At 36.4% G+C, this 27709-nt stretch overlaps 1 protein-coding gene across 17 annotated transcripts in view; it reads right to left on the bottom strand.

The window, feature by feature from the left end:
- Nucleotides 1–27709, bottom strand: part of LOC139982975 (uncharacterized) — a 68672-nt gene that overhangs the window by 25094 nt on the left and 15869 nt on the right. For 12 of the 17 annotated variants that reach the window (XM_071996241.1, XM_071996238.1, XM_071996242.1 and 9 more), the window contains 3 exons: nt 2312–2383; nt 1658–1729; nt 1373–1444 (listed from right to left, as the gene is read on the bottom strand). In XM_071996241.1, the coding sequence (XP_071852342.1) occupies nt 1373–1444; nt 1658–1729; nt 2312–2383 (216 nt within the window). Of the gene's footprint in view, nt 1–1372; nt 1445–1657; nt 1730–2311; nt 2384–25824; nt 25873–27709 lie in introns of all 17 variants that reach the window. The other 5 variants (XM_071996249.1, XM_071996253.1, XM_071996256.1 and 2 more) reach the window with 4 other exon arrangements.

Here is a 27709-nt window from a genome sequence, read left to right as displayed (position 1 = left end):
TGATAGTCATAAGTAGCGTTTGTTTTGAAACAACTAAAATTTGGGTAAATAATCCTTCTTTCATTCCGATTCTCACAATGACAGCATAAGATAATGTTCACTAAAAATGCGCAAAGAATGCAAATGAAACATTTGTCGACGTTAAATCAGAAAACACGATTCCTTCCATTAGTATAAAGTCTACCGTGATTAACATGCATATACGCTATCCGTTCAACAGAATATTAGGTAAGTTACTCAAAGTCGTGTTTTTAACCTGACATTTATTACGTGATTAACTATCAGAACAATGACGAACAACATACTACCCGAAGCATTTTGATAGAATTAAGGCTTCAAACCCACTTGAGTGATAACCAATCAGCGAAAGAATTGAATGTGTAGCAAGTGATATGACAGATATATAGTAAATAAATAAGAACAACACACAATTTCTTATTTACGGCTTGGCTTGCCTATAAACGTTGGTTTTCTGTGTAAATTGTCAGATTCAAAGCACCAGGGGTGCTCTCTGTAAAATTATAACACTCGGGCAATACGCCTTCAATGACAGTTATACAAAGCCAATATATTTTGTTTTTCTTTAATGTGAGATTTTGATATAATTCATAAAATCGGCGGAGAAACAGCATGGTAAACACTTTATATAAATATTGATTTACAGGAAATCACTCTTTTTAGTCAACAGTATTTTTACCATTATCACATTATACAAACATCACCTTCATAAGGATTTTATAATTAGACATAAATAATACATAATTTAATAAGTTTACTGATCCTTAACATAGCTGCAAGTGATATTGTCTCTTGTATAAATTTCAAAATACGAAAAGGAAAAAACAAAGATATTGGAATAAACTATATTAATAAGTACTATTTTGTTCACCCTATTTGTAAATTCTTTCTCTGCATGTAAACTTGCATCCTTTAAATTCTTATTTTGAACAAAACAGAACTGTTGTATCATCAGCAAAAAAAAAACAAAGTTTGATTTTGAGGATGTTGAATGAATATTAGTAATATACATAAATGAAAAGTAATGGCCCGTTACAGTTCAGTTTAGATGAGGATGTTCCATTGAAGTGGACATACTAGACCCTGTTTCCCAAGTTACCTGCAATTCAGTCATATATTATGAACATGGGACAATCCTGCAATCCTGGAGGTTTGTGAGATTACAAAAGATCGTGACAGGTAGGGACGTCAAGGTATTTTCAGACATACCCCTGAAAGGACTAAATACACAAGTTATTGTACGAAAGGACATTTTACGTAACACATGAACGCAGGCAAATATGTTTGAGAAAATGAATTGAACATTTACAAAAACATAATATAAATAGGGCTTAGTGAAAAAAAAGAGACTTACAGCTCCTCAAGACTCGATAGATTAGAAAATATATGCATCTGGAGAGATCCCAACTTGTTATTATCCAGATATCTGCAAGTAATATGTATATCGTGACAGGTAGGGACGTCAAGGTCTTTTCAGACAGACCCCTGAAAGGACTTAATGCACAAAGTTATAGTACGACAGGACATTTTACCGTAACATATGAACGCAGGCAAATATGTTTGAGAAAATGAATTGAACAAGTACAAAAACATATTATAAATAGGACTTAGTGAAAAAAAAACAAAAAAAAAAACTTACAGCCGCTCAAGCTTCGAGAGATTGGAAAATATATGCATTGGGAGAGATCCCAACTTGTTTTCACCCAGATTTCTGCAAGTAATATGAATATCATACGATAACAGAGGTATGATGGTTGGCTACACCGTAAGAACTCATACTGTGTGTTACTATGTGTAACTGCAGGGATATGAAAGTCAAATTGTGAGACGAAAACATTCGTTTTTGCCTCTGCGACACTTTCTTTCCTGCGTTAGTCCACTCAGACATTTACCGAAATTAGACAGTCAATTTAACGCTTAGGCGTTTTTAGGGATATTGTTTCCTTGTTAGGAGTGTGCAAATTCATAAATTAAGTAATCACGTCATTGCGAAATCTTACAAAGCCAACGAAGAAATCGCGTACGTGAATCGCAAACAAAACCACAGAGCAAATGAGAGATATCAATTTGACCGTTTCCTTAAAGGAACAATTGTGCATTTGTTATTGCTACGTTACCGTGCACCATTCTAATCCAACTAATATTCGTCAAAAAAGTTCCATAATTGGACACTCATCCAGATGGAAGAACACAAAATCTAAACACGATATAATGATGAATAGTCAATGAATAGTTTTCAATAATCAATAAATTTATTGATATTATTAATAATTGAAAATATATGTAAACTTACAAATACTGTAAGGAAATCAAATCAGAAAATATATGTTCAGGAAGAGCCGTCAAGTTGTTTTGATTAAGTAACCTGAAAAGAACCAAGAATCATGTTTTGCATGTGACAATGTTGGAAAGTGGAAAGTATATTACTCTATGTTTATTTCTTCTTAATAAATGGGTGTTTAGTGAATTCTACATTGGGATTGGCGGTCTAGACTAATTGTCCTTTTCAAGAGTTGAGTTGTGATTGCATTCGTGTTAAAAAAAAACATCAGCTCTTCTTTCCCCATGAGTTTAGGACAAGTGAAAGTTAGTTGGAACAGTCTCTTTACTAGCTTAGAGCGAAAATGTTATTTCCCGAGAACAATCTCCCGACTTTCAACGTTGTCATAGCTGAGAATCATTAACTATTAAGTATACTAGAGGAAAGTCACGACATGTGTAAATCTGTAATTTATAACACGTGTTGACGCACAATGATTATATTTTTGACATGCTTACATGATTTCACTCCCAAATGAGCTTGCAATGAACTCAGTTTAATGAAGTGAATTACATGTCTACGATATATATGTCCATAACGGGGAACAACAGTAGGTGATTTCACTGGCTCCGTATTCAGGCTTTGCATATTATTTTATTTCATAAAACTGAGACAGTATTTAATTATTCCTTTAAAACGAAAACGGATCTCCATGATCATGATCATTGGATAAGGTATAACGATACACAGTCTGGACAAATTTTCCTTTTCAAGTAAAAATTTAAATTAACTTAAACAATTTACCTTAACAATAAAGAGACTAGGAAACATTTGGGTAATTAAGGAAATATGACTTTTCACTTTTTCTCCAAGTAAAAGCTGAAAAATGAAAGATGTACGAGTGAATTCAACCCTTTTACGTTGAAATGTGGTCTGTTAACCAAGGCCTGGTTTTTGCATTGTATAAGTACATGAAAAATATGACATTTGAAATATGTTGCGTATTTTCTCATTTATTTGCATGTAACATTTCTTATTTGTAAAATTCTGTAAATATACATTTATTCAGAAATGCAGGATACATAGCCATTTACATGGAATAATTTAACACAACAGTGTTACCTTGTTAATTCATAGTAAAACGAGCAGACATAAACATTTTATCTCTATTCTGGTGGATTAGATGTCTTAAAAGAGTTTGCTGTTACAGATACTAACAAATTAAGCAATTTAGCCATAACATTCACTGAATTTTGAATAAACCATCACTTACTAACAAAAGCAAAGATTTTTATCAATCAAGTTGACAAAACATAGCAAAAATTTAATATATGATTATTTTTGGTATTTTCCCAAAGCGAACATAAAATACAAGTATTTTTTGATAAATAGTCATTTTGGGGCAAAATGGATATATTGTACAATTTTTTTTTGTATCTTTGGGGCGTTCCAATACACCCCAACCAGTTAAGTGTAGCAATACACCTCTACTTGTAATAAGTTCTATCTTTGGGGCGTACCAATACGCCCCAACCAGTTAAGTGTAGCAATACACCACTATGATAAATTGTATATATCTTTGGGGCGTACCAGTACGCCCCAACCAGTTAAGTGTAGAAATGCACCTCTATGATAAATTGTATTTATCTTTGGGGCGTACCAGTACGCCCCAACCAGTTAAGGGTAGCAATAGACCACTATGATAAATTGTGTATATCTTTGGGGCGTACCAGTACGCCCCAACCAGTTAAGTGTAGCAATACACCACTATGATTAATTATATACATATCTTTGGGGCGTACCAGTACGCCCCAACCAGTTAAGTGTTGAAATATACCACTATGGTAAATTGTATATATCTTTGGGGCGTACCAGTACGCCCCAACCAGTTAAGTGTAGCAATATACCACTATGATAAATTGTATATATCTTTGGGGCGTACCAGTACGCCCCAACCAGTTAAGTGTAGCAATACACCACTATGATTAATTGTTTATATCTTTGGGGCGTACCAGTACGCCCCAACCAGTTAAGTGTAGCAATAGACCACTATGATAAATTGTATATATCTTTGGGGCGTACCAGTACGCCCCAACCAGTTAAGTGTTGAAATATACCACTATGATAAATTGTATATATCTGTGGGGCGTACCAGTACGCCCCAACCAGTTTAGAGTAGAAATACACCCCTATGATAAATTGTATATATCTTTGGGGCGTACCAGTACGCCCCAACCAGTTAAGTGTAGCAATACACCAACAAAATTGTGTGTGTTTTTCAAAACTACATATCTTCTTTTACACAAGTTGATGTAAAAAATAAGAGTACACACTGCCCAATCAATAGTATGTGTAAAACATAAGGTTTCCTAGTTATTCAGCTCAAATTCTTTATCTATAGCTGCATATCTTTCTTTCAAGTCACAGACTTCCCTCTTTGGAAGGCGATTTTTATGGGTTAAATGAAAGTCCCAGAACATTAAGGAATGGAAAGAAACTGATGGTGTGTATGGCTGCTTATTTCTTCCTTGGCCACAGTCTAGCAGATTCCAGTCTCCAGTCCAGGATCCCTTCATCCAATGTAAAATAACCTCATCCTTTTAAATTTTAGTGACTTCTCCAAAGTATGGTCGTGTGCTTGAATCAATGAGGTTTACGGCTGCTATATTCCCAACTTGAATATAGTCAGATACTTCAATAACTTCTTTAGCAAAGTTATAACATTTATATATATCACCACTCTGAAGATCTTCAACTCTAAAAGCAAGGTGCAGAAGGGCAGAAGGACAGAAGATAGCGGTTCTAATTCTCCCTGTAACAATTATCCATTTGCAAAAACAGATCCTTCCCAAGAGTATCCTTGTGCTTCACTAGTGTCCACAAATTGCATGTAATGGTCATGTTTGAATCATGTTGGATATGCTTCAGATCAGTCATAACATATATGCAAACTTGTCACATGGACCTTTAGTGTGAATTAGGACACCTGAAAAGAAAGAGAAGAATGAATATATACTACTTCATTGACATGTATGATAAAGAGGTTGTTATTACTTGTTTTCTGCTATTAAATAAAGTTTGATAATTAACCTACTATGTGCTTTAACAAACAAAACAAAACAGTCACATAATATTTGATGGATACTAAGGCCATAATCTTTATCAGAACAACAAAATAAAGAACAGAATTGATTTGACCTCAACCAAAACAATAGGAACACTAGACTTCTTGTAACCTTAGGTGTCCATCCTTATACTATTTATGAAGATAATCAAGCTTCCCCTCTTGAGACATTGTGTTGTTAAACAAGGCATCATACAAACAAACACCCTGTATAAACACCCACACACACATACTGCTCACGCACATACATACTGTACTATACACCAACATGACATTACAATTTCATACTGTAGGATTACAATTTCTCGGAAACCAGAAAACGTGATGTTTACACTTATAACGACATAAACACTTTCCGTCTTGTGCACTCTTAGGTCACTTCACAATACCATGGAGGTAAAACAGACCTCCATGATAATACAGTACTGACCTGTTATGTGGATGTGGATGTTTTACATCCTTTTCACTCTGGACAAAATGTGGCAGATCAGTCTTTGATTGGTCCATTTCATCGACTATAAGGGTATTCAGTTCCAAAGAAACCTGGCACGCCTTAGTGCGGGCAAGATGTTACTGCTCTCCTTTTGACCTAGTAAAAATAGAACATATTATGATACAAAATAAACTCTTAACTGATACAGGGTTTACGATATCAGAAAAGAAATATTGATTTGAGTTTTGATCCAATATCATTTGAGAAATAATGTAAATGATATATGGGTCAATCCATGCCAAATCAACAGATTTTTGGGTCGATTCCACGTCGACCCTCTTAGAATCGCCTGGAACTGATATGGTGTCCTGCCATATGTCTCAAAGGATGAAATTGGGCACAAAAAGAAAATTGAAACTTTTTCGTTGCTAGGTTACGACCCCGCCTAGCAACCAACTTAAAGTGGCTCATGAGAGTTACATCAGCCCTACAGAAACATGCTTGCGAGGGCAAACAGTGGTAACATTGTATCTTCATTCAAGGAGACCATGTAAAACAACATTAGAAACTATTGAAATGTTATTTATTAAAAGGGTTCTGTCTAGTACTCTTTGACTCCCTCTCACCCCCCCCCCCCCAGCACCCTCCCCATAGTGCACTATGCAGATTTGTATGCATATGTGACTGAATTTTAATACTGCAAAGAGACTGCATAAACATGCATTCAAGGTATACTGAATTATTTGGTAAGGTAATCTTCTGCTTCAAATTGTCTGTATGCATGTAACTCACCCCTCCCACCCACATCCTCTACCCAACCCTATATCAGATTAGAATATGAATGTGAACCAGTGCATACATACAGTGTGCACTATATATGTGTGTAAATGTTCAGTACAGTGTTATTTTTACACCAAGCACTAAATAAATACACACTGTCCACAATCATGTACAGTACACACTGTGTACTGGTCATTCCATTCAATACTGTGCATATTTCAATATCATTTTAAATATTTGCAATTAAGTGTATGCTTTTGCTAATTCAATAATTAAAAGACTTTCAATAATTTAAAAAGAATGTTTAACCAGTACATAAATGTGCAGTGTGTACTGTACATGTTTTTGGACAGTGTTTATTTAATAGTAATTGGTGTAGAACAACACTGTACTGAACATGTACACACATATACAGTATAGTGCATAGTGCATATTTCAATGTCTTTTTAAATATTTGCAATGTAGTGTATACTTCTTTTGCTAATTCAATAAATTAAAAGACTTTCAATAATTTAAAAGGAATGTTTAACCAGTAAATACATGTACAGTGTGTATACTGTTCATTATTTTGGACAGTGTGTATTTAATAGTACTTGGTGTAAAATAACACTGTACTGAACATGTACACACATATATAGTGCACACTGTGGACCATACCAATAATTCAGTATACCTTGAATGCATGTTTATGCAGTCTCTTTGCAGTAGAAGTCAGTCACATACTGTATGCATGTATACAAATATGCATAGTGCACTATGGGGAGGGTGTTGGGGGGGGGGGGGGGTGGGAGCCAAAGAGTATTAGACAGAACCCTTTTAATACATTTCAATAGTTTTTAATGTTGTTAGCATGATCTCCTTGAATGAAGATATAATGTTACCACTGTTTGCCCTCGCAAGCATGTTTCTGTAGGGCTGATATAACTCTCATATATGCCACTTTAAGCTGCCCTCCAGAGCATTAATAACTTATATAAAATATGTTTTAGCACATTCTTTGCATCATAACTATACATATCTTACTAGTTTGTATTGAAAACCAAAAATAAAACTTTTAATTGTGACCAAATTTGACCTTGAAATGCCCAAAATAGCCCAAAATATTTGTAAAATGTGATGTTTGAGGGTGCTGTTCACAGACATCGTTCGGCATATGACCCTGGAAATGCAGTTTATTGGTAGCCCTTATGCTAGTGGACCACCCTCTTAATTGTTAAGCACCTGTATGCTAATGCTAAGAAGTTGTTGTCATTTGAATCACTCAAATCGGCTTGTGCAAGCATTTTCATACATATGAACGAGGTGATTTTCGCAATTTTCGAGTCATAAATTTGAGTAGATAACACAAAATACACAACGTTTTTACTTGAGTTTCTAAAAATAGGAACAATACGCTCCTGAAAAAATGGTATTAAAAAAAATTGAAATATACCCACAGGCCCAAAATGGACCCCCAATTAGGGCCAGAAGTGAGATTTCTTAAGTTTGAGGGCGCTGTTCATAAAACGTACCACCCGCTTGACTTTTTTTTGCACTTTTCCCGTACAACTACTACTGGGCAAGGATCCTATGGAAAGTAAAACTCAAACATGCCTTTGCTTGTGAATATAGAGCACACTCAAAGTAGGGCCAGAAAAGACCCAGGCTATCTCATTTTCTGCCATTTTAGTTACTTGTTACGAAAAATTGAGACCGATCCAATGACCTTTCTCTGAACTTTAGGGTTTATCATCTTAGTTAGGGCTACTATATCCAGTTTGTAGTTCAAGAAAGTTTTTGAAAGAGATAAGTGTTAACTAGGAGCATCACTGACACACCCACACATATAGAGGACTTGAAGGAATAGATAGTCTTTCTATTGCTTTTGACTTCTGCAAGGATTCAAAAAGGAAAGCAGACATCAACTTTTAACTCTAAATTAGTAAAATATTTTGACTCACTTAAGATGATTAAGATGAACTTCTTGCAATTGTCGGCATTCTTCATTTTTCTTTCCACTCCTCGTTCTTTCCGCTACCTCTTTCAAGTACCACCCACAGTAAACTCAGTCGTCTAGAAAAATATAATGTTGAAATACTTTAATTAAGCATTTAAAGTATAAGTTTTACTTCACACAATGGTGTAAAATTGAACTGCTTAACCTAATCAAGAAAAAGTTATGTAGTGATTAGTGATGGAGTTTTATTGTGTCAATTTGAACCATGTTGTTTTTATGAATACCCATAGAATAATGCAATGAGCATGTTGAATTTTGTTACTAATTATAACTGAAGTTAAGCATTCTTTTAGGTACTTTAGAGAATTCCTTTAAAGGAGTATAGGGTGTTTAGAGTTGCTATTGAGAAAAGAACAAGTAAAGCTGTACAACATCTTCTCATGTTATTTATTAGACCAATTGATAGGGATGTTTGGAAATAAGACCCTAATCATTTTCCCGGACAGTTGAGGTAAATGTCCTCAAAGGTGGAAATTAAAACAATTAAAGAAGTTTGACCAAAGGTAAGCATATTTTAATTTCTGGCATATTTGGGGGAACTTTCTGAAAATGTCACTATCTAAGGGAGTTGTTCATTGACATTTCAGCAGAAAGCACTTTTACTCTTGATTTGAGTGGAGGTTGCAATCAAACTTATGTAACATGTTCTTTAGAACTTCTTTAAATCAAAATGTTTGACAATAATTCTAATGTTTTTTAAGGAATGATAATGCAGCTTTAGTGGCACACTAGCTGTGAGGTGTATTCTCTCCAGTATGTACAGTACAGTCTTTGTGCTTGCTGAAGCTGAAGCTAACAATAGAGACACATGAATTTTTCTGAAGAAATGTTTAATGGACTGCACATGTAGTTAACTAAACAGATTAAATATCACTGGATTGTATGAAGTTAAAGCCTCCATAGTCAGCAAAGATAAAAGGATGCAATGCCTGTGGTTTTGACACCCCAGGCTAAAACCCACCAATTGTGATTGATCAGCAGACCATGTACAGTACTTGAAAGTTATCATTTGTAATGTACACAGCTATTGCTTGTGTGAAATTGAATTTTGGCAAAACAGTCTTACAACAGCACTTTCGACCTCACAAGTTTCAATATACTTTATCAATGTCTTCATGCTAGTTAATCAATTTAAAGCTACTAGCTATGAGGAATTTGAAATGTTATTCCCCTTTTCCCATGCAATGTATGCAACAATAACTGTCATAAATCCATGCACATTCACAAGATAAAATAATTAGGAATCTTGAACTCTTCTAAAGATTTCCATAAAGTATTCCTTGGAAATGATGCTTTGTTCACCAATGCCAATTTCTATCATTTCCTTATTCATGCGTGCATGGAGAGAAGTCTTTGTGTATGACACTGGAAGGTGCACTTCTGTTTTGTGGGGCATGTAATCTCCAATATGTTCAAATAAACACCTCATCCAAGCTAGTGCAAATGGAGTTTTTGTTCTCATCCTTTTCTTGCCTTTATTGCAATGAATTGCATTTTTCTTGCCAACTTGAAATTATTTCAGACAATCTTTGAATAACTTGCTACTAATACCAAAGAACATACAAAATGCTTTCTCACATACAATCTTCCCACAAATTACATAAATAGAACAAGATTTGTCTCAGGTGTGACATGATCTTTCCTGATGAATCCAAATCTTGTCCAGAGTGAATTGCTTTAGCTCAGTTTCCCTCACTTCACTAACCTCTAGAAAAGACTGTTCTAGGTCATCGTAAGAAAGCGATTTGATACAGCTACCATCACAGCAATCAGATTGGAACATAGGCAGTGGATCAAATGCTTGATTGCGTCTCCTTCGTTTTTTCTCACTCCTGGTGAATAAAAAAGGTTTTGATCACATGAAGAAATTGATGCAGATAAATCTCTGGCAATACCAAAGCTACTGCTACTACTTCCATTTGAACTTATGTCAAGGTACAACTGCAGCGAATCATTTGTTGTATCTGGAGAAATAGTACTGATGTTGTGACTCACAGTGACTGCCCCATTCAAACGACAGTGAAAGTTTTGTTTTAGTATGATTATTTAAAGTTGGTTCCTCTTCCAAATTTTCCATTTCATTATCCATGCTCACGTTCCTTTTAAGTGTATTAGGTAGGGATGTATTTCCCTTGCTTTTGTGTGGAGATTAGAAAAGAGTTGGCTCAATGTCCAATTTGTCAGGATCATCCTCTTTACATTCTGACAGAAAACTGGTAATTTGTTAAAATTTGTTAGGTTTCCTTCACACATTTTGTTTCCCATTAAAGTGGAGCACAATGACAAATGAGCACAACTAAATCTTCATTTACTCAGCTGCACACCACAATAACATGAGCCAGGGAGCTGCTACTAGCAGCTCCCTGGTGAAACAGTATCCAAAGGCATGCATTGAAAGAGTAAGTCCTCAGAGCATGACCACTGCTCAACAGTTTTACTCCCTTTCTGTGGTTAACCCTGCTTTTGAAGACTGTATATATTCACTGTTGGTTGCTGCAGTATAGACTGCCTTACACTGTGATATGAACTGGCTAGGTGTCATATGATCCTTTATTGACACACTGTTTGACCACAACCAAAGGGACAAAGTTTTCAGGTTTTATTTCCACAATGGAGTTGCAATCAGGCAAGACAATATTGTTGTGATTGATTGCTTCTGAGGTTAGTACTTTATGCAGACTGTGTAGCCCTGTTAAGAAATCTTGCACATCTGAGAGGTACTGTATGTGGATGTATGGAGGGAAAGGACTTCTCCAATGTCAGTATCAATGCTGCAATGTTGAAATGTGAATTTTTAGTTGACAATATTTTGTCAAAATGGTACTGTTCTACCAAACTTCAGTACAACTTGTAAAAAAGGACAAACCTCATTAACTTCAATAAAATAGTCTGACCTTCAATAATTTTCCTAGCCATTGGGACACAGTCCCTAGTTCCCACAATCACACATAGTGAGAGCAACAAATGTGAGTAAAAATCTGCACACTGGACCATGCAGGGACATATATATGCCAAAACTGTTATTTGTTTTGTTATTTTTTCTTGGGGGGGGGAGGGGGATGTTTGTAACTGGAAAAGCCTGAAATAAATTATAGCAATATGCACCATGTACAGTATGCAATAATGAAGTATATAAGCATATTTGCTGCTATAAAGATTAAATTTGAAAATTAACACTTACCTAAGTTCTTAAATCTGTTCTTGGACTTGTGCTTTTATACAAGATCCAGATCAGGTCCTCTGATTTTATCAGACGATCATCTCTCCACGGGGTAAACTGATGCACTGATCCAGTCGCATTTGCACTCGAGCCGTACTATGGATCTGATCCTTGCCCGTGCCGCGAATTTCTTTTTCCTGAACCTTTCGGGCAGTGTACGTGGAGTTTAGCCAATCAGAGCGAGGCTGTGTTGATGACATACTGCAGTAAAGATGGCGGCGTGCGTACCAAATGTTGAAGTGGGGAAATCACATTCAATAAGTCAACATAATTGTTGTACTACAGCAGAAAGTATTAAGGTATATAGGCCTTGCAATAGTAACATTATACTGAATCATTGTGCACACTTACGTGACGTTTGCATCGGTTTCTTTGTTGAAAAACGGCGATGTATGATCGCTGTCTGTTGTATAAATTTACAATGTCTTCAGATTGACATGATACTGTACTCAGTACTTGGTACTGGTACAGTAGTATGTTACGTACTTACAGTTTACACACATCTACACAGCAATATTTGTACACAGTGACAGTAGGCCTACAGCATTAGGAAATTTTATGATCTAGCTAGACTAGAGGCCACGGTAGCTATTACTAATAATAATTGGACACCTAACGGAGGTCCGATTGCAATCAAATAACTTTTCCTATAGCACCTCCTTGTGAGAGACGAGGTCCAGTAATTAACGGTTTATTGTGAAAACTGCCAAATATTTGTTGTAAACTGATGAGCGAATTATGTAAATAAGAGTGCAAGTACTGCCCTTGTTTTATTATGCAATAACTCCTCTCTTTTTAATTGTTCCAGAATGAATATCTGTTTCCCTTGTCTTTTATTCTAGCCAGTCATCTGCCTTTAAATTAGGATAAACTTTCCTAAAACGGATGTACCACATTTTGGGGCTGAGACCGATTTCTCTCTAATAAGATCTAGAAGGAAAATAAAGAAAAGAAACTATATATATTTTCGCAACACTATCTTCGGAGTTCATATATAAGATGACCATGCACTAAAACCATGACATAACTTATAATATCGATTTTCAATTCATGATATAATACTTGGACATAACTACTTGGACATGAGAAAAAGTGGAGGAAAAATCCACACGGGGGCTCGAACTCGCGGTCTTTCGTTTTCCACCTTATGTTATTGAAGCGACGCATTTACACGACTGACCATCTTTACTGAGTAGTACGTCATCAACACAGCCTCGCTCTGGTTGGCTAAACTCCACGTACACTGCCCGAAAGGTTCAGGAAAAGAAATTCGCGCCCGGGCCGTTAAAAAATTCGGATTGGAAATGTGTCATTCGCAGCCGGAAATCGCGTACTAGTAGTACATTTGGTCCTAAACTTTCGTTTTCAAAGTTCATAGCCTAGAGTGACAATGCTACGTTAGATTCATAGGTCAGTTATGATTATTATATAGTATTGTATCGACGATGGTCAGGAATTCAGGATGCATGCTTTTTACGAAAAACACCCGATTTCGAAGAAGAGTTGACGATAAAAATCGTGTCAGTATGGACGCTAGCAACAAGTGTAGAATTTAAAACGATGGGCTCAATATTCGGAGTTGCCCTGGGACAGGGAGTACAACGTATGTGACATGTGTCATAACACACGATGTTTTTGTGCGATTACACTACAGTATCTACTGTACTACCAGGGAGTTGTAATGGGTTGCGGCACAGCTGATTTGTCAATCACTAAAAACTAGTACGGGGTGGCCAAAGGTCATTTACGGTTAGCATAATAATAATCAGGGTTACCAGCGACAAGTAACAATAAAACGTTAGATTTGCCAAAATAAAACCCCAGAAAACGCTAGATAATCAGTTTCACTCACTTGTTATGTGTTGTTTTCAATAATTCGTTGACTGCTCGTTGCACTGATTCATATCATAGGCAGTCTAGTGATTATTTTAACAAGTTAAAACGGTTAATAACAATCAGGAAATAATACAAGAAAATTAACTGTGGATTTTACAAAAATGCTGATTCAGTCCTAATGAAAAATCCAAGTATGAAAAACCCATTAATATTAAAACAGTTCACGCGGTATTATAGTGTAAAAGCCACGGAAGCCTATAAATATATTTTATTGGGTTGCCAAGTGGTAATTTGGTCTCAAAGTTTCAGAAAACAAAGTAATTATTTTGTGAATTACCGATTTGGTGCGATTTTTGATAAAACGTATGCTGGGATCCTAGAAAGGTGAAAAAATACGCTAGATCTATTGTGTGAAAAGGCTAACGCTGGTAACTTTTATAATAGTACTGTAGTAGACTTGTTTAGTTGTACTGTGTAAAAATATGCACTATGCGGAGTTCTCATCAGTATTACTTGTCAAACACACATGCATGCCTATAGTCTTATTTGTGTTAGGTTAGCCTTTCTGTAGAAGTATTCATTTGTGGTTTACATGGATACATTTGGAAAATTTCGCTTTCACTTGTTTGTAAACAGTAGCACGGTGGGATATGGGGGCAGGGGCATGGAGATCTGCCCCACATCGATGCTAACCCCAGCTCCCAACGACTTTGCTGATCCTATATAAACAACGGTCGACCTGACCACCCCCCCCCCAACCAAAAAAAATAGCTGCATGCTTGTAAGATATATTATGGTATATTTTTTCAGCCAGCTTGTGATCATAACATTAAAATCACTTGCTATAAAGAATATCATTATACCCCACCCCCCCCCGCCTCACCCATACACAAACACATACACTCATTTCTGTTGCGACAAGTCCATTACAATATAGTCCTAGCCTACGGCGCTCAACCCTCCGATTTTCTACAGCCATAGCTATTTTCACTTAATTAATCGCACTAACATTGACAATACATTTAAAGCCTCCTAATGTGGCAAAATACATCAAACTTCAATGATAATTTTGGAAAACAGTAAAATGCTTGTGTCTAATTGATAGGGTTATTTCAATTTTGTTTGGAATATAATTATACAAATTTACCAATTTACTCTGTGCATTGTGATCAACTCCTAGCTGAATCATGTTACAATATAAAGGAAAATACCTAGTCTCCAACAAAAGAGGGAAAAAACACATTTTAGCAACAAGATGGAATAGAGGGCGTACTTTTTGCGACGTGGAAAACACACATATCTCTGGATCTAAAGGTGTTACAAAATCCTCCTTTACATATGTCATTGTCATTAACACAATTAAAAAGATGGGTAAAATTCAAGGTCATATGTATCAATTTGAGAAAAATATCATGTATACATTTTACAACCAAAATTGTTTATTCGCCGACTCTAGGCATATACTCTCATTTAGGATTTGTTCACATTCAGCACTTCCTATTGATTAAAATTTTTAAAATAAAAAAAAATTAAAAATTAAAATAAGATTGGAAACTGATATGCAGAAGTTATACACAAAATCTATCACATTTAGGGTTGAGGATCTCGCCACCACCTATAGTAAGTGATGTATTGAATTCGTATAGATTATGCCCGCACGTCATTGGGGTTTAAATTTTGTAATTTTTGTGAAATAATATGTGATACGGAAAAACAGATGTACTTCGGGTTCTTCATCCATCATTACTGTCCAATTTCATGTAGTACAGGGGGGGGGGACATCACTTACTTATGGAGGCACAATGTGTATTGTTAAATGCCGTCCTGTGGGAGGGGTGATAGGGGAAAGTTCTCCCTTCCACTTTGTGAATTTTGGATCAATTTTAAGGGTCCTCAGATGCAATCTGGTGCTATATTTAGCAACTTGAAGTAATTTTCGGGCTTGCATCTGTCCAATATTGATGTTTTTAATTTATTTAGGCAAATAAAGTTTTTTGTCTGAGTATTTTTTTTAACACTACAACCGCATCTGAAGGGGAAGGGCACCTGGGGGCACGATTTTTTTCAGGCCCCAGCCCCCCCCCCCCTTGGCGACGCCACTGATGGGTACGTCAATGGTACTTAATGGTAACGGGTTCTTACTATCATAGGAGGCACCCCATACTATAGCCCATCTATCAACACGGGAAAAAGACATTACGATTAACATATATACATAGACAAAATATGTACTGCACGCAGCCGCGTACACTACACATATACATATTGGTTAACATGCATGTGTGACAGTAACTTTATTGTGCCCACGCTTAGGCATTGTGCCCACGCTTGAGAAAGTATGACTGAAATATAGTAGTCTTCACAGAAACTGTTTGAAAATTAAGCGATTCAGAAGGCATTAAAACCCAATACAAACGAGTAGACCCTTTAGGAACTGCACTATTTAAGAAGCCTATATATTACAAACTTTCTTGAATCCTCTTTCCGACCCCCCCCCCCCCCCGCGCCTCTTTTTCAAAGGTGTTGCATACGGGGAAGTTTTGGTCTCCAGTTAGGTTCAAACCTTGTTATATGCAACTACAATAGGTTATTTCGAAGGCTTAAAGTTATGATGTATTGGCCCCATATATGCTCCATATTAAACTATGGTCACCTTTGGGTAAAATTCTTAAACCGTTTGATTACCATCTAGGAGGAATTTTACCTCACTGGGAAATTCAGTCATCTAGGTGCCTATGACATACCGATCTTGAGAGACATTTACATATTGGTATACGTTGTCGTATGTATCCGTGTCGGTTTCTTGAAAAATATACGAACTCAGAAGTTCAATGGTAATGCAGGACACTGCGAGTTTCGCCCGTGTATTATTCGACGTGCCGTGTGTATACGTACACTCAGGGACGTCGCTAGAGGGGTGGGGGTGTCTCACACCCCACCCCTAATCTTTGTAAAACTGATGATAGTTGGAAAATTTGAGTGCGACAGTCCGAATTTCCGACTGTCTCACTCTAATTTTTCCGACTGTCGCACTCTAATTTCATATATTCTTGTAATTTGTGAGTGACCTACAATTTTCGGTCAAAATTGACCTTTAATCAGTCATATTTACCACGTTTTCCTTGTCAAATTTAGAAATTGCATCTCGCGATCTTTATACTCCACCATACAAAACTTCGTGTGATTTTGAATACTGTAAAAAAAAACGCCTAATAAAACTACTGTACAACGTATACGATAAAAACGCTCAATGCTTATCTACGGAAGCTTTAAAGTGCCATCAACATGAGAAAAACTTTGCCCCATAGGGTGAAATTTTTCAGTAAATTGTTTAGATAACAAGATAAAATCTTACAAAAAATAAAAGAAAATTTGGATTGCTTAGTTGCTTTAACTGAGCAATTGAACAATTTTCTACAAAATGTTTAATTGACAACTTATCATATCTCGTGAATTGGACATTTTGCTGCAAAGTGTTCAGTTGTTCACTTCATTCCATCTGAGCAATTGAAAACATTTCTGCAAAATGTCTAATTGACAACATATCTTATCTCGTCAATTGGACATTTTTTGGCAAAATGTTCAATTGTTCACTTCATTCCAATGGAGCAGTTGAAAAATTTCTGCAAAATGTTTAATTGATAACTTATCGTATCAGTCGTCAACTCAACATTTTTCTGAATAATGTTTAAGTATTCATTTCATTCCCAATGCTCAGTTGGAATGAAGTGAACAATTTAAAAAAAAAATCATGTGAGTGATAAATAGCCCCCCCCCCCCCCAAGAAAAAAATATTAAGCGCGCTAGGAAAAAGCACTGTATTTTGGGGTAATTCACAATGTCGTCGAATATAATTTGTTGAAAAAAAGGTTTTCCCCTTTGTTACATTAACATAGCTTTTGTAGTTAGTAGTCTATGTAGCCTATCAAGCAGATAACTCAACTCAGTTGCTTACCCGCTTTACCAGAGTGAATAATAAGTTTGTGAAGTGAGGGCCAGTGCTACAAATGTACCGCAAAAAATTCGGAACAAAATTGCAGTCGCGAAAGATGGGATGTCTGACTAACACTGACCGTATCGTTCACGAGTAGTGCGGGTGGGGGGTACAAGGCAGCAGTCGGAATTTTCTGGCTCCAAAACCCATCAAGTTGGAATTTCAGCCACTGCATTCCCCCTCCCCCCCAACTTCAGGCTCGCTACTGAACGTAAACGTAAAAAAATCGATTGGATCTTCGTATTAAGTCACCGGCCTCGACAAAGACTTGGGACCCCTTAAGTGCCTTAACAACTATCAGTTCTACAAACATGTTATCCGTTCTTTGCTCATTCATCCGCTTCCTGTATAGTCATGGTTTATTTGGTTTTAATTCCATCAATGCAACTTACACTTATCTAGCGTCATACTTTCATTGTGTTAGTATATTTTGTACTTTTCATTCGACTGCCAAGTATTGCTAACGAAGGCCCCAAGGTGACCGAAATTCTAATATATTTTCTAAAACTTTACTCCTTATTTTTCAATTATGAGTCATATCTTATTTCTCTGGTTTTCTATAATAATAATAATAATGATAATAATAATAATAATAATAATAATAATAATAATAATAATAATAATAATAATAATAATAATAATAATAATAATAATAATAATAATAATAATAATAATAATAATAATAATAATAATAATAATAATAATAATAATAATAATAATAATAATAATAATAATAATAATAATAATAATAATAATAATAATAATAATAATAATAATAATAATAATAATAATAATAATAATAATAATAATAATAATAATAATAATAATAATAATAATAATAATAATAATAATAATAATAATAATAATAATAATAATAATAATAATAATAATAATAATGATAAGGATAATGATAATAATAATAATAATAATAATAATAATATTAATAATAATAATAATAATAATAATAATAATAATAATAATAATATACATATATATATTTATATATAAGTATATATATATATATATATGTATATATAAATATATATTTTTGTATATATATATATATAAATATATATATATATATATATATATATATATATATATATATATATATATATATATATATATATATATATATATATATATATATATATATATATATATCTGCAGCCTTATTTTCAATGAAATGCATCATATATTATTAATGCAGCTTATTTGTTATTCCCACCCATCCATACCTATACACGTACATGCATTGCATACATACATACACTCACGCATGCACACATGCATACACAATGGAGGGAAAACTGTTTTTACCTCCATGGAGGTTAAACTGTTTTTTACCTCCATTTTACCTGTTTTTTTTTACCTGTTTTTGACCTCCATGCATACACATACTGGTAGGTTCGCCAAACACACTGTTTTCTTTATTTACAACTATAGTTCTAATTAAAGGCTAAGGCCATGGCATGTCGTCAACTTAAAAAACGTTAACCTTCATTTCCTGTGTGAGAGAACGCAACGTGATAGGAATGATTACGTAATATCATCTTTCATCGGCCCTCTCGATGTTGACCGCAAACGTAGAGATGTTCAACCAGACTTTGTTGTCTTTTTTCTACCACAAACATCCGCACTATTATTTGATATCGTAAATTTTCACTGTCGTAGTTGCATACACATACGTATACGTTTGTTAGACCAGGGAGTTGTTCAGACCACCAACGTATTTGTACCCTGACAAGGTTAGACTGCTCATGTACGGATGCACCAAACGCAAAATCGTAGAGCCGAAGTTGCGAAAAAGTTCGAAACGCCTAAATAATAATTTTATAAAATGACGAGACCAAGAAATTGGTGTGTGGCAGAGGAAGACTCAAGATTTTTCTTTTTTCGGACTTGTCCGAAGTCTACTTTTGGAACCAAAGAGCCCTTGTCAACAATTACATGAAGATTCGAAATATACCGCCGATCCCAAACAGCATTAAGGTGAGGAAAATTTTTGGACTTATTTCCGTATAATGAAATATATTTTGTGTTAAGAATAACCAAGTGGAGTTTTTGGTTCTTGCATGTATATGGGTATGCTTTTAAAATAAATTGAAAGTGCATAGCCAATCGCCCCAAATCATAGCACGCTAAAATTGCTAGGCGTTTTCAAAAAGCAGTGGCGTAGGAAGGTACTTTTGAGTGGGGGGGGCGCTGAAGACTGATGGCCGGCCTGGGGTAGGGGTCTAAGGAGAGGGGGTGTCCCCCTCCCCTTTGGAATTTTTTGCATTTCCAGGTAGCCTCAGATGCAATTTGGTGCAATATAGCACACTTCAACACCTACTCCATTTTGTAAACTTAATTTTGTATTTTCACCAGGCCTTAGATGCAATTTGGTGCTCCAAATGAGATTTTTTTCTCATTTGGAAATGAAAAAGGGGTTTTCTGACTTGCGAAGCGGGGGGGGGGGGGCCGAATGATACTTCCGCTCCTCCACATTTTTCACTGGGGGAGCTGCCCCCCCCCAGCCCCACGGTTCCTACGCCCTTGCGGAAATGAACAAGCGCTTCTCCACAGAAAACTGCCAGATCATGAGAGGGATCCAATCACTGAATCCAGAGAGTATATCAGGATTTCCTCTCGATGGAGAGCGTCGAACAGTTTGGCCAAGTTTTCGATGCGAGCATGGAAGACCTCAAACACGAGGTTCCGCAAGCACAGAGACTCCTCCAGCGCTAGTTCGCTAACACGGGAGAGACGCCACCACCCAACCTTCTGTCGCTGACATCGTTTCTGGAGCCATATAATGATGTCTTTGCAGAGCTGTTACGCCTTTGTAAAATTGCCATTGCGATTCCGGTATTGAGTGCTGGATGCGAGCGCAGCTTCTCAACATTGAAACTCGTCAAAACCTATCTGCGGAACACAATGTCAGACACTCGCCTTAGTGATCTCGGAGTTTTACATATCGAAAGGGAACTGTCCGAGGGGATCAATTTGGACGAATTCGTCGCAGACAGTCATCAGAATAGGCGAATTAACCTTCGCTAAACTGTTTGAGTGAGCCCTAGACAGTGCAAAAGAAGGGCCCGAAGGGGGAATGATAACATCTTTTGTTGATTGGGGAGGGGGGGGTGGTTACACTCCCAGGCCAGTCAGATATCATGCTGATCATCTTTGAATACTGACAGAAAGAGCATAGTCTATTCAGATTTTTAAAGAGATCTATCGATGACTTTTTCAGTGATCTGTTTTATCGTTAATAATACCTATGTGGAAATAACATAAAACGTCAGCTAACTAGAGTGACCATCTGTGCCCTACGTTGCTGACACAATACCCGATTTGCCACAGTTTGTCATGCAAACTGTTTGGTATGTCTTTTGTACTAGCTTAGCCTGCCCCACCAATCAGACCCTTCGCCCCCTCCCTTTGCCCCCCCCCCCAGATGAAAAAGTCTGGCTACGCCACTGAAGCACGCACAGCGTAAGTAAATTAATGATTATGTTAATTCATGAAAATACGATAAATCTTTCAATAGTGCAATCGTTAACTTGTCTGTGCTTGTTGATTAGTCACTATGGCTTATATACATTCTCGTTAAAGTTTGAAATGCAATGCAGATACGGTCATAAGCAATGTATTTCATATATTTTCCGAACACATTTGACAGTTCATGAAATGTCATTAAAAGTTGCACATCGTGCAATTTTTAAACATTGTTATAGTTTTATAAACCTTTTTACACTTTCCTTATTTATCCAAGTGAACCAAAAACGGATACTGGCTATTAAATTTATTTATATTATATTAATATCATTATAATTGCTTTCATGAAGAACACTGATTTGTGTACCATTTCGCTTTGAGGAAATACAGACAATTTTCAGATACATTTCTTTAGAGCAATCATTTGCATGTTCATGTGTTTATGTTAGAAAGCAAGGCACATCCTGTTGTGAATTCATCTCATAGTTTACCTTTCTTGCAGTGAACAACAAACTAATAAGCTGCGTGTTCTTTCCCCTGATGTGTTTGCACGTTTACCTAACCTGGAAACTTTGTAAGTAATACGTATGTTAACAAACTAAATATACAAAAATACTTATAGGAACAGTGGAGATAAAGAGGCCTATACGGGTCCACAAAATATAAAGAGTTTGACTTTTAAATCAATCAGGATCTTCCTTTAGAGGCAAAGTGGTCAATGCAATTGCAGAGCTACATCAAACCAGTAACAAACCTAGACATGTCCTTCTGGAGCTTCATCAGCGGCTATACTTAGTTGTTGTTGTTTTTTCTTCTGATATTTCGTTTCTGTATAATCCCTAAACTATCTCCCTTGAATTGTCAAATATTTGGCTGCATTCCTTGTAAGCCGGATACAGCTTTGCAATTCTCACATATCTATTTATTATTACATATCAAATATAAGGAAGTATTACTCATTTCCGTGACGTGATTCAATTCGCAATCCCGTTGCTAGAAGCTAATGTTATTTTACTCAGTCGCAGAACGGTCCAACATACCAAAGCATAAAGTTACCTCAAACAAAGTAATTCATTTTGTGCGTTCATACTGCGAAATCCTGTATTTGAATGTTTGTCAACAAAAGGTCATTCATAGATTTAGACATTTTTTTTAACAACAATAATATTTAATTTTTCAACAAATTGAGTCTTTTTTACAATAAGGGTGCACTTTTGAGGGTAACGTGCTCCTTGTGCACCCCCTCCCCTCCTCGCTTCTACCGCCTCTGTATGTGTCTTAACAAAACCGGTGGGTGTGTTAAGAACAACTCCTAGATCATATATAGAATGCCAAATCAAAAGTGCACAGTCAATCGCTTCAAATGGAGTAATAACATGTTTGAGGTCGCTTTACGTTTGCATTACAGATATAAATAATTTGCTTTCTCTTTCTTTGTTGCAGGCGATTGGACCACAACCAACTCCAGTCACTTTCTTCCAACATCTTCGAAAACTTAACAAACTTGAAATACTTGTAAGTACATTCCATCAGCATAATATGTAGTTGATGTTACCATAGCTCTCAGTGGCGTAGGAAGGTACTTTTGAGTGGGGGGGGGCTGAAGACTGATGGCCGGCCTGGGGGAGGGGTCTAAGGGGAGGGGGTGTCCCTCTCCCCTTTGGATTTTTTTTGCATTTCCAGGTGGCCTCAGATGCAATTTGGTGCATTATAGCACACTTCAACTCCCACTCCATTTTGTAAAGAATTTTGCATTTTCACCTGGCCTTAAATGCAATTTGATGCTCCAAATGAGATTTTTTTCTCATTTGGAAATGAAAAAGGGGTTTTCTGACTTGCGGAGCGGGGGGCGGAATGATACTCCCCCCCATATTTTTCACTGGGGGGGCTGGCGCCCCCAAGCCCCCCCGGTTCCTACGCCCTTGTCAAAAAGTACTTTCCTGGAAGCATTCACTCTCCATTTGTTCTCAAATATTCTAAATGAACACCCAAAGCCATTCTTACCAAGGAAGTGATACTTCCCATGTTCGTACACTACTTGCAAGTACAACTTTCTCAGACAAATTATTCCATAACCCTCTGAGAATAAAAAGGAGTTTTGACAAATATATGGTACTTATAACTTCTGTAGTTTAAGACATTGATCTCTGGTAATTCTGCTTGGCAAACCTGAAACAAGGTCAGTGAAGGATAAAATGTCTAAAACCATACCATTCTTGAAAACCCGAATCAAGTCACCGCGTAATTAACCGACCTATAACCTCCATTGTGGTGGGTTAACTGTCAGAATGCACATTATCAGTGTTTTTTATCTTCATGCAGAACTGACATCAACAGTGAATACTATTGTTCTCTGACTCGAGTCAAAGGACGCTTGAACCGCAGTGTGCTAATGTAACTGCCAAGCGTAACTTATTTGTGATTGCAGGTGTCCAACCGCAGTGTAGACAAGCATTTAACGTTATACATTGAATTCGAACTTCTTCATGATCTGTCGTCATATTTTGTGTATTACTATTTTTAAGTTGTTCATGCAAACACATAATGAACACCCTATACATTGCTCTAGACTGACTTTCAAGAAAAAACCGTCGGTGTCATGTAGTGTGGCTTGTCTACAACCCAAACTGATTAGAAAAGATATTTCAATCAATTCTGACTTGATTGTGAGTGAAAAAATGCTACTTGAAGCAAGTGCAATAACAAGCAACGCTGACAGCCATTTAACAAGTCAACGAGTGACACTCCTGACGGTTTCTACTACTACAATCTGTTTCTGTGATAGTTTCCGACGAACAAGAAAACGGCGACCACAGTCGCGTAGTAACATACAAGTGCTACCTCCTTAAGCTTATATTATGTACGTACGTGAATTTGACAGAAAACTTGAGGGTCAAAGGTGAAAAAGTGAAGTACACTACATGATGCGAGTTAGTATTAAACGTTAGGCCTACTTCAAGTTGATTCAATGACTAGGATATACCGGTATTTTAAATTTATTATTCCTCTCGACAATTTACGGTACAATTAAAGGCAGAAAGTTATTGACCAAGCGATTTTGCCAATTTTTTGACAAGTTCGGTTCGTTGTAATACGCCTCAAATAGAACTTAGAAGAAAAGGGGCCTATACGGGCTCTAACTTAGGCCCTAGGTAGCGTGCACACTATTTCTAGACTGAAGTCTGTGTAGGCTAGGTCACAACATCAAAGGTGAGTCCTAATTTCGTGCAGCTATTTGATTAATTCGATTGATGCTTCACGTTCCTTAACCTTCAGCTTTCATTTAAAACAAAAACGTGTGTTTTTGTTGTTTGCACCTACAAATCTGTTAAAATTTCGTAGAAAATAACATTGTCACGTCCAACTCCAACTTAGCAAGAGCTAGGCCGTAAGCCTATTTAATCAGTGAAGCCAGGATAGTGTTAACATATCAACATTGTTAAAACGTGAAGTGCTCCTAAACCCTAATTTCGTTCCTGTTGTCGGCTACTCCAAAATCCTAAAATTTTATGGCAACTATATAATTAGTTTTGAATCAATATAATATAGTAACAAGGAATATTATTGCTTCAGAGACTGACATGCACCAGTGCAGTAACATGCTTACAGTCTTCAATTTCATGGGGGTGAAAGCCTCATGTGTACCCCTTCTCCCCTCTGGGTCAGACATTGGGCCAAGATTGAGGTTGATATATTGGAGTCCAAGGAGTCAAAGGACACTAGCATATTATCATATTCAGGTTTACTAACTGCTCTTTTCCACTTTAAAACAGACCTTCAACATCAGGAAGTAAAGAGAAAAGAAAGGCTCAGCACAAGTTACCTGTGCTTCACAAAAAGAGGAAGAGTAATAAGGATCAGCCAGTTGTCAGTCCTTTAGAATTCATCAAGAAGGAAGTCAATGCAGCATTCTTAGGTGAGAACCCTTAGAAGCTGTCAGGTACGGTAGCAGTACAATATACTGCCTCAGGAATTGGAACTGTTGTGGTTTTAGAACAGGGGGCCCCTACTAGCCAGATTGAGCATGCCAGACAATCTAATCTGGCCCACCAAAAAACAAAGGGAAAAAAAACCCAAACTTTTTGGTTCACCAATTTACTGAACAAAAAAAAAATTGGAGAGAATTTGAATAAGCGTTAATTTTCAACACGAAAAAACATTGATCAAAGTTTGTCATAGATGCTAAAACAATCATCTTCCATTTTCAGCAATCTATTTTTGGCCTTTTGTTAGTCAAAATGTCTTCCTGTGGCTACCATGGTGGGCCCGCATACTGTATGAGTAATATTCAGCAGCCCACAACTAAACGGACAGTAGGCAGCTGTTAAATTCATTTTACACCAGTTTCTGTGCAGTCTCCTTCATACTGAGCCATCTGTATGCCTCCTACTGCATGCCCATTAAGAACTGCCTCAACTGTTGACTTTTCACCAGAAATTTACAACATCAATAGAAGTATCAGTTTTTATTTGAGTGTTATCGGGGAGGGGTCAGAACCCCATTAATAATGTGTTCATTAATTGAACATTGCTTCTCAACATACTTTAACAATCATTATAGTCACTGTGTACATTTGGTTTGAATAGTATTTTTAGCTTTACAGAGTTTACGGAAAACCTTTTGCATACCTACAGTGTGGCATTTCCCTGTCAGTTGATGTTAGCTTTGCAGAAATTTACTTACCATCGTTTTTACTTCTCCACAGGTGTTGCAAATATTGACATAGAAAATCTAGAAGTTGGTTGGAAGTTGAGAGAAGTGAATGTGTAATTTCTCACCAAATTAAAAGAGGCTATGTCAGATTTTAACAACCACAATATCAACCACTGACTGTTATAGCAACAACTTTGGAAAACTTGGAGAATTTTTCAGAACCCACGGTGAGTAATCAGCACTTGATTATAAAGTGATTTTTATAATGGAGTGCTTCATAATTGTTTATCAAAAACCATGCAGCAGTGACTGCTTGTGTGTGCATATGTGAGAGAGAGATGCCTTAGCTCAAATTTTGAAAACTTTGATAATTCAACAAGTGCAATATGCATGAAGTTCATACTTGGTAGAAAGCTACCCCTTAGCAAATTCTCAGCTGCAATTGTTATTTAATTGCCAGTGGTCAACCGTAAAAAAAACCCTATAAATGACCTTACTGAAGTAAAGGTTAAGTGAAATTAGTATGCTTATCCCTCAACCGAGTTCTTACCACTTGCTGTTACTTAGTACGTCAAAAATTGTTTGAGATCCACACCACCTAAAAATCTGAAACTTTGTTAACAGGTTATCTCACCATGTACAGCTTACATAAAGTTCACACTTTGAACAATTAGAAGAATGTATTCGGTATCTACCACCTTAGTAAATTCTTCACTGTTATTGCTTTGGGAGGGGCCAAAGGTCATATGAGATAACCAATGGTCTAAACCTGAAAACTTTGTGAATGAGCTAACTCAAAGAATAAAGCTACATAGAATGTCAAATTTGTTCCTCTGATTGAATACTTGCCATCTATAATGTTAACTTTTTTTGAGGTCAAATGTCATTTGAGGTCAATTTTAGTTAAATTCTGAAGACATATCTCACTAAGTACAGCTTGCATGAAGTTAATGCTCAGTATGAAGACACTCTTAGTAAATACTCAGCTGATAGTGTGTTGGGAGAAGTCAAGGTCATTTGAGGTCACTAGCAGGGTTTTCGTTAGTAGCCGGGACCCGGGGCAAATGACTCGCTTACTGCACGTACAGGACCCGGCTACTTTGCAACGCTCAGTAAAAAAAATAATAAATAAATAAAAAAAAAAAATTAAAATTAAAAAAAAAAATTAGACGAAAAAAATCGAGAGAAATAAATACTATATAAATACTAAATTCTATCACAGACCTAGTTGGGTATTTTTTGGCAGTAAAATCCTACTCACTTTGTAGGTACCGTAGACCTATTATCATTTTGTTATGATGGCACTTCATTTAATGCAGCAAGTGCGTCACACCCTTGCTAAGTTCGGTTCAGTAGCTACCTCCCTAGGCTCCATGACCCGAGTGTTAATAAAAAAAAAATTCAGGAGAAACAAAGAAAAATAGGACAGAAGAAAGGGGTGATTGGGAGGGGGCAATATCATTGACCAAACAACTGTATACTGCACCATTTTGCATCTAGAGACTTTTTAAATTGCAATTTTCCGGCAAAGGGGAGGGGGAGGGTTAGACCCCTCCCCCATGTCCGCGTACAGACAGTCCCGCCTACTTTTCAACTTGACCCATCTACTTCATTTCTCAACAAAAACCCTGACTAGTGGTCAACAACTGACAACTTTTCTAGCTGAAGAAGTGAAGTTTTGGTAAATTTCAAATTTGATAGGAATTAAGCATTTGTCTTCTATTTTTTTGGCTGTTTCGGTCAAGGTCACTCAAGGTCAGTTAATTTCAGTCTGAAAAACTTCTTAAACATGGTACCTCACCATGCACATGGCAATATTAGCCCTAGACAAGAAGAACAACATGAACAGATCTTTTACTTGACATGTGGATTCCTACACACATCATAATATTAAAAACCTTTGAAAACATGATAA

This window comes from Apostichopus japonicus, chromosome 16 (genome assembly GCF_037975245.1).
Source record: "Apostichopus japonicus isolate 1M-3 chromosome 16, ASM3797524v1, whole genome shotgun sequence".
NCBI lineage: Eukaryota > Metazoa > Echinodermata > Holothuroidea > Aspidochirotida > Stichopodidae > Apostichopus > Apostichopus japonicus.
This window is presented reverse-complemented; position numbering and strand designations above follow the sequence as displayed.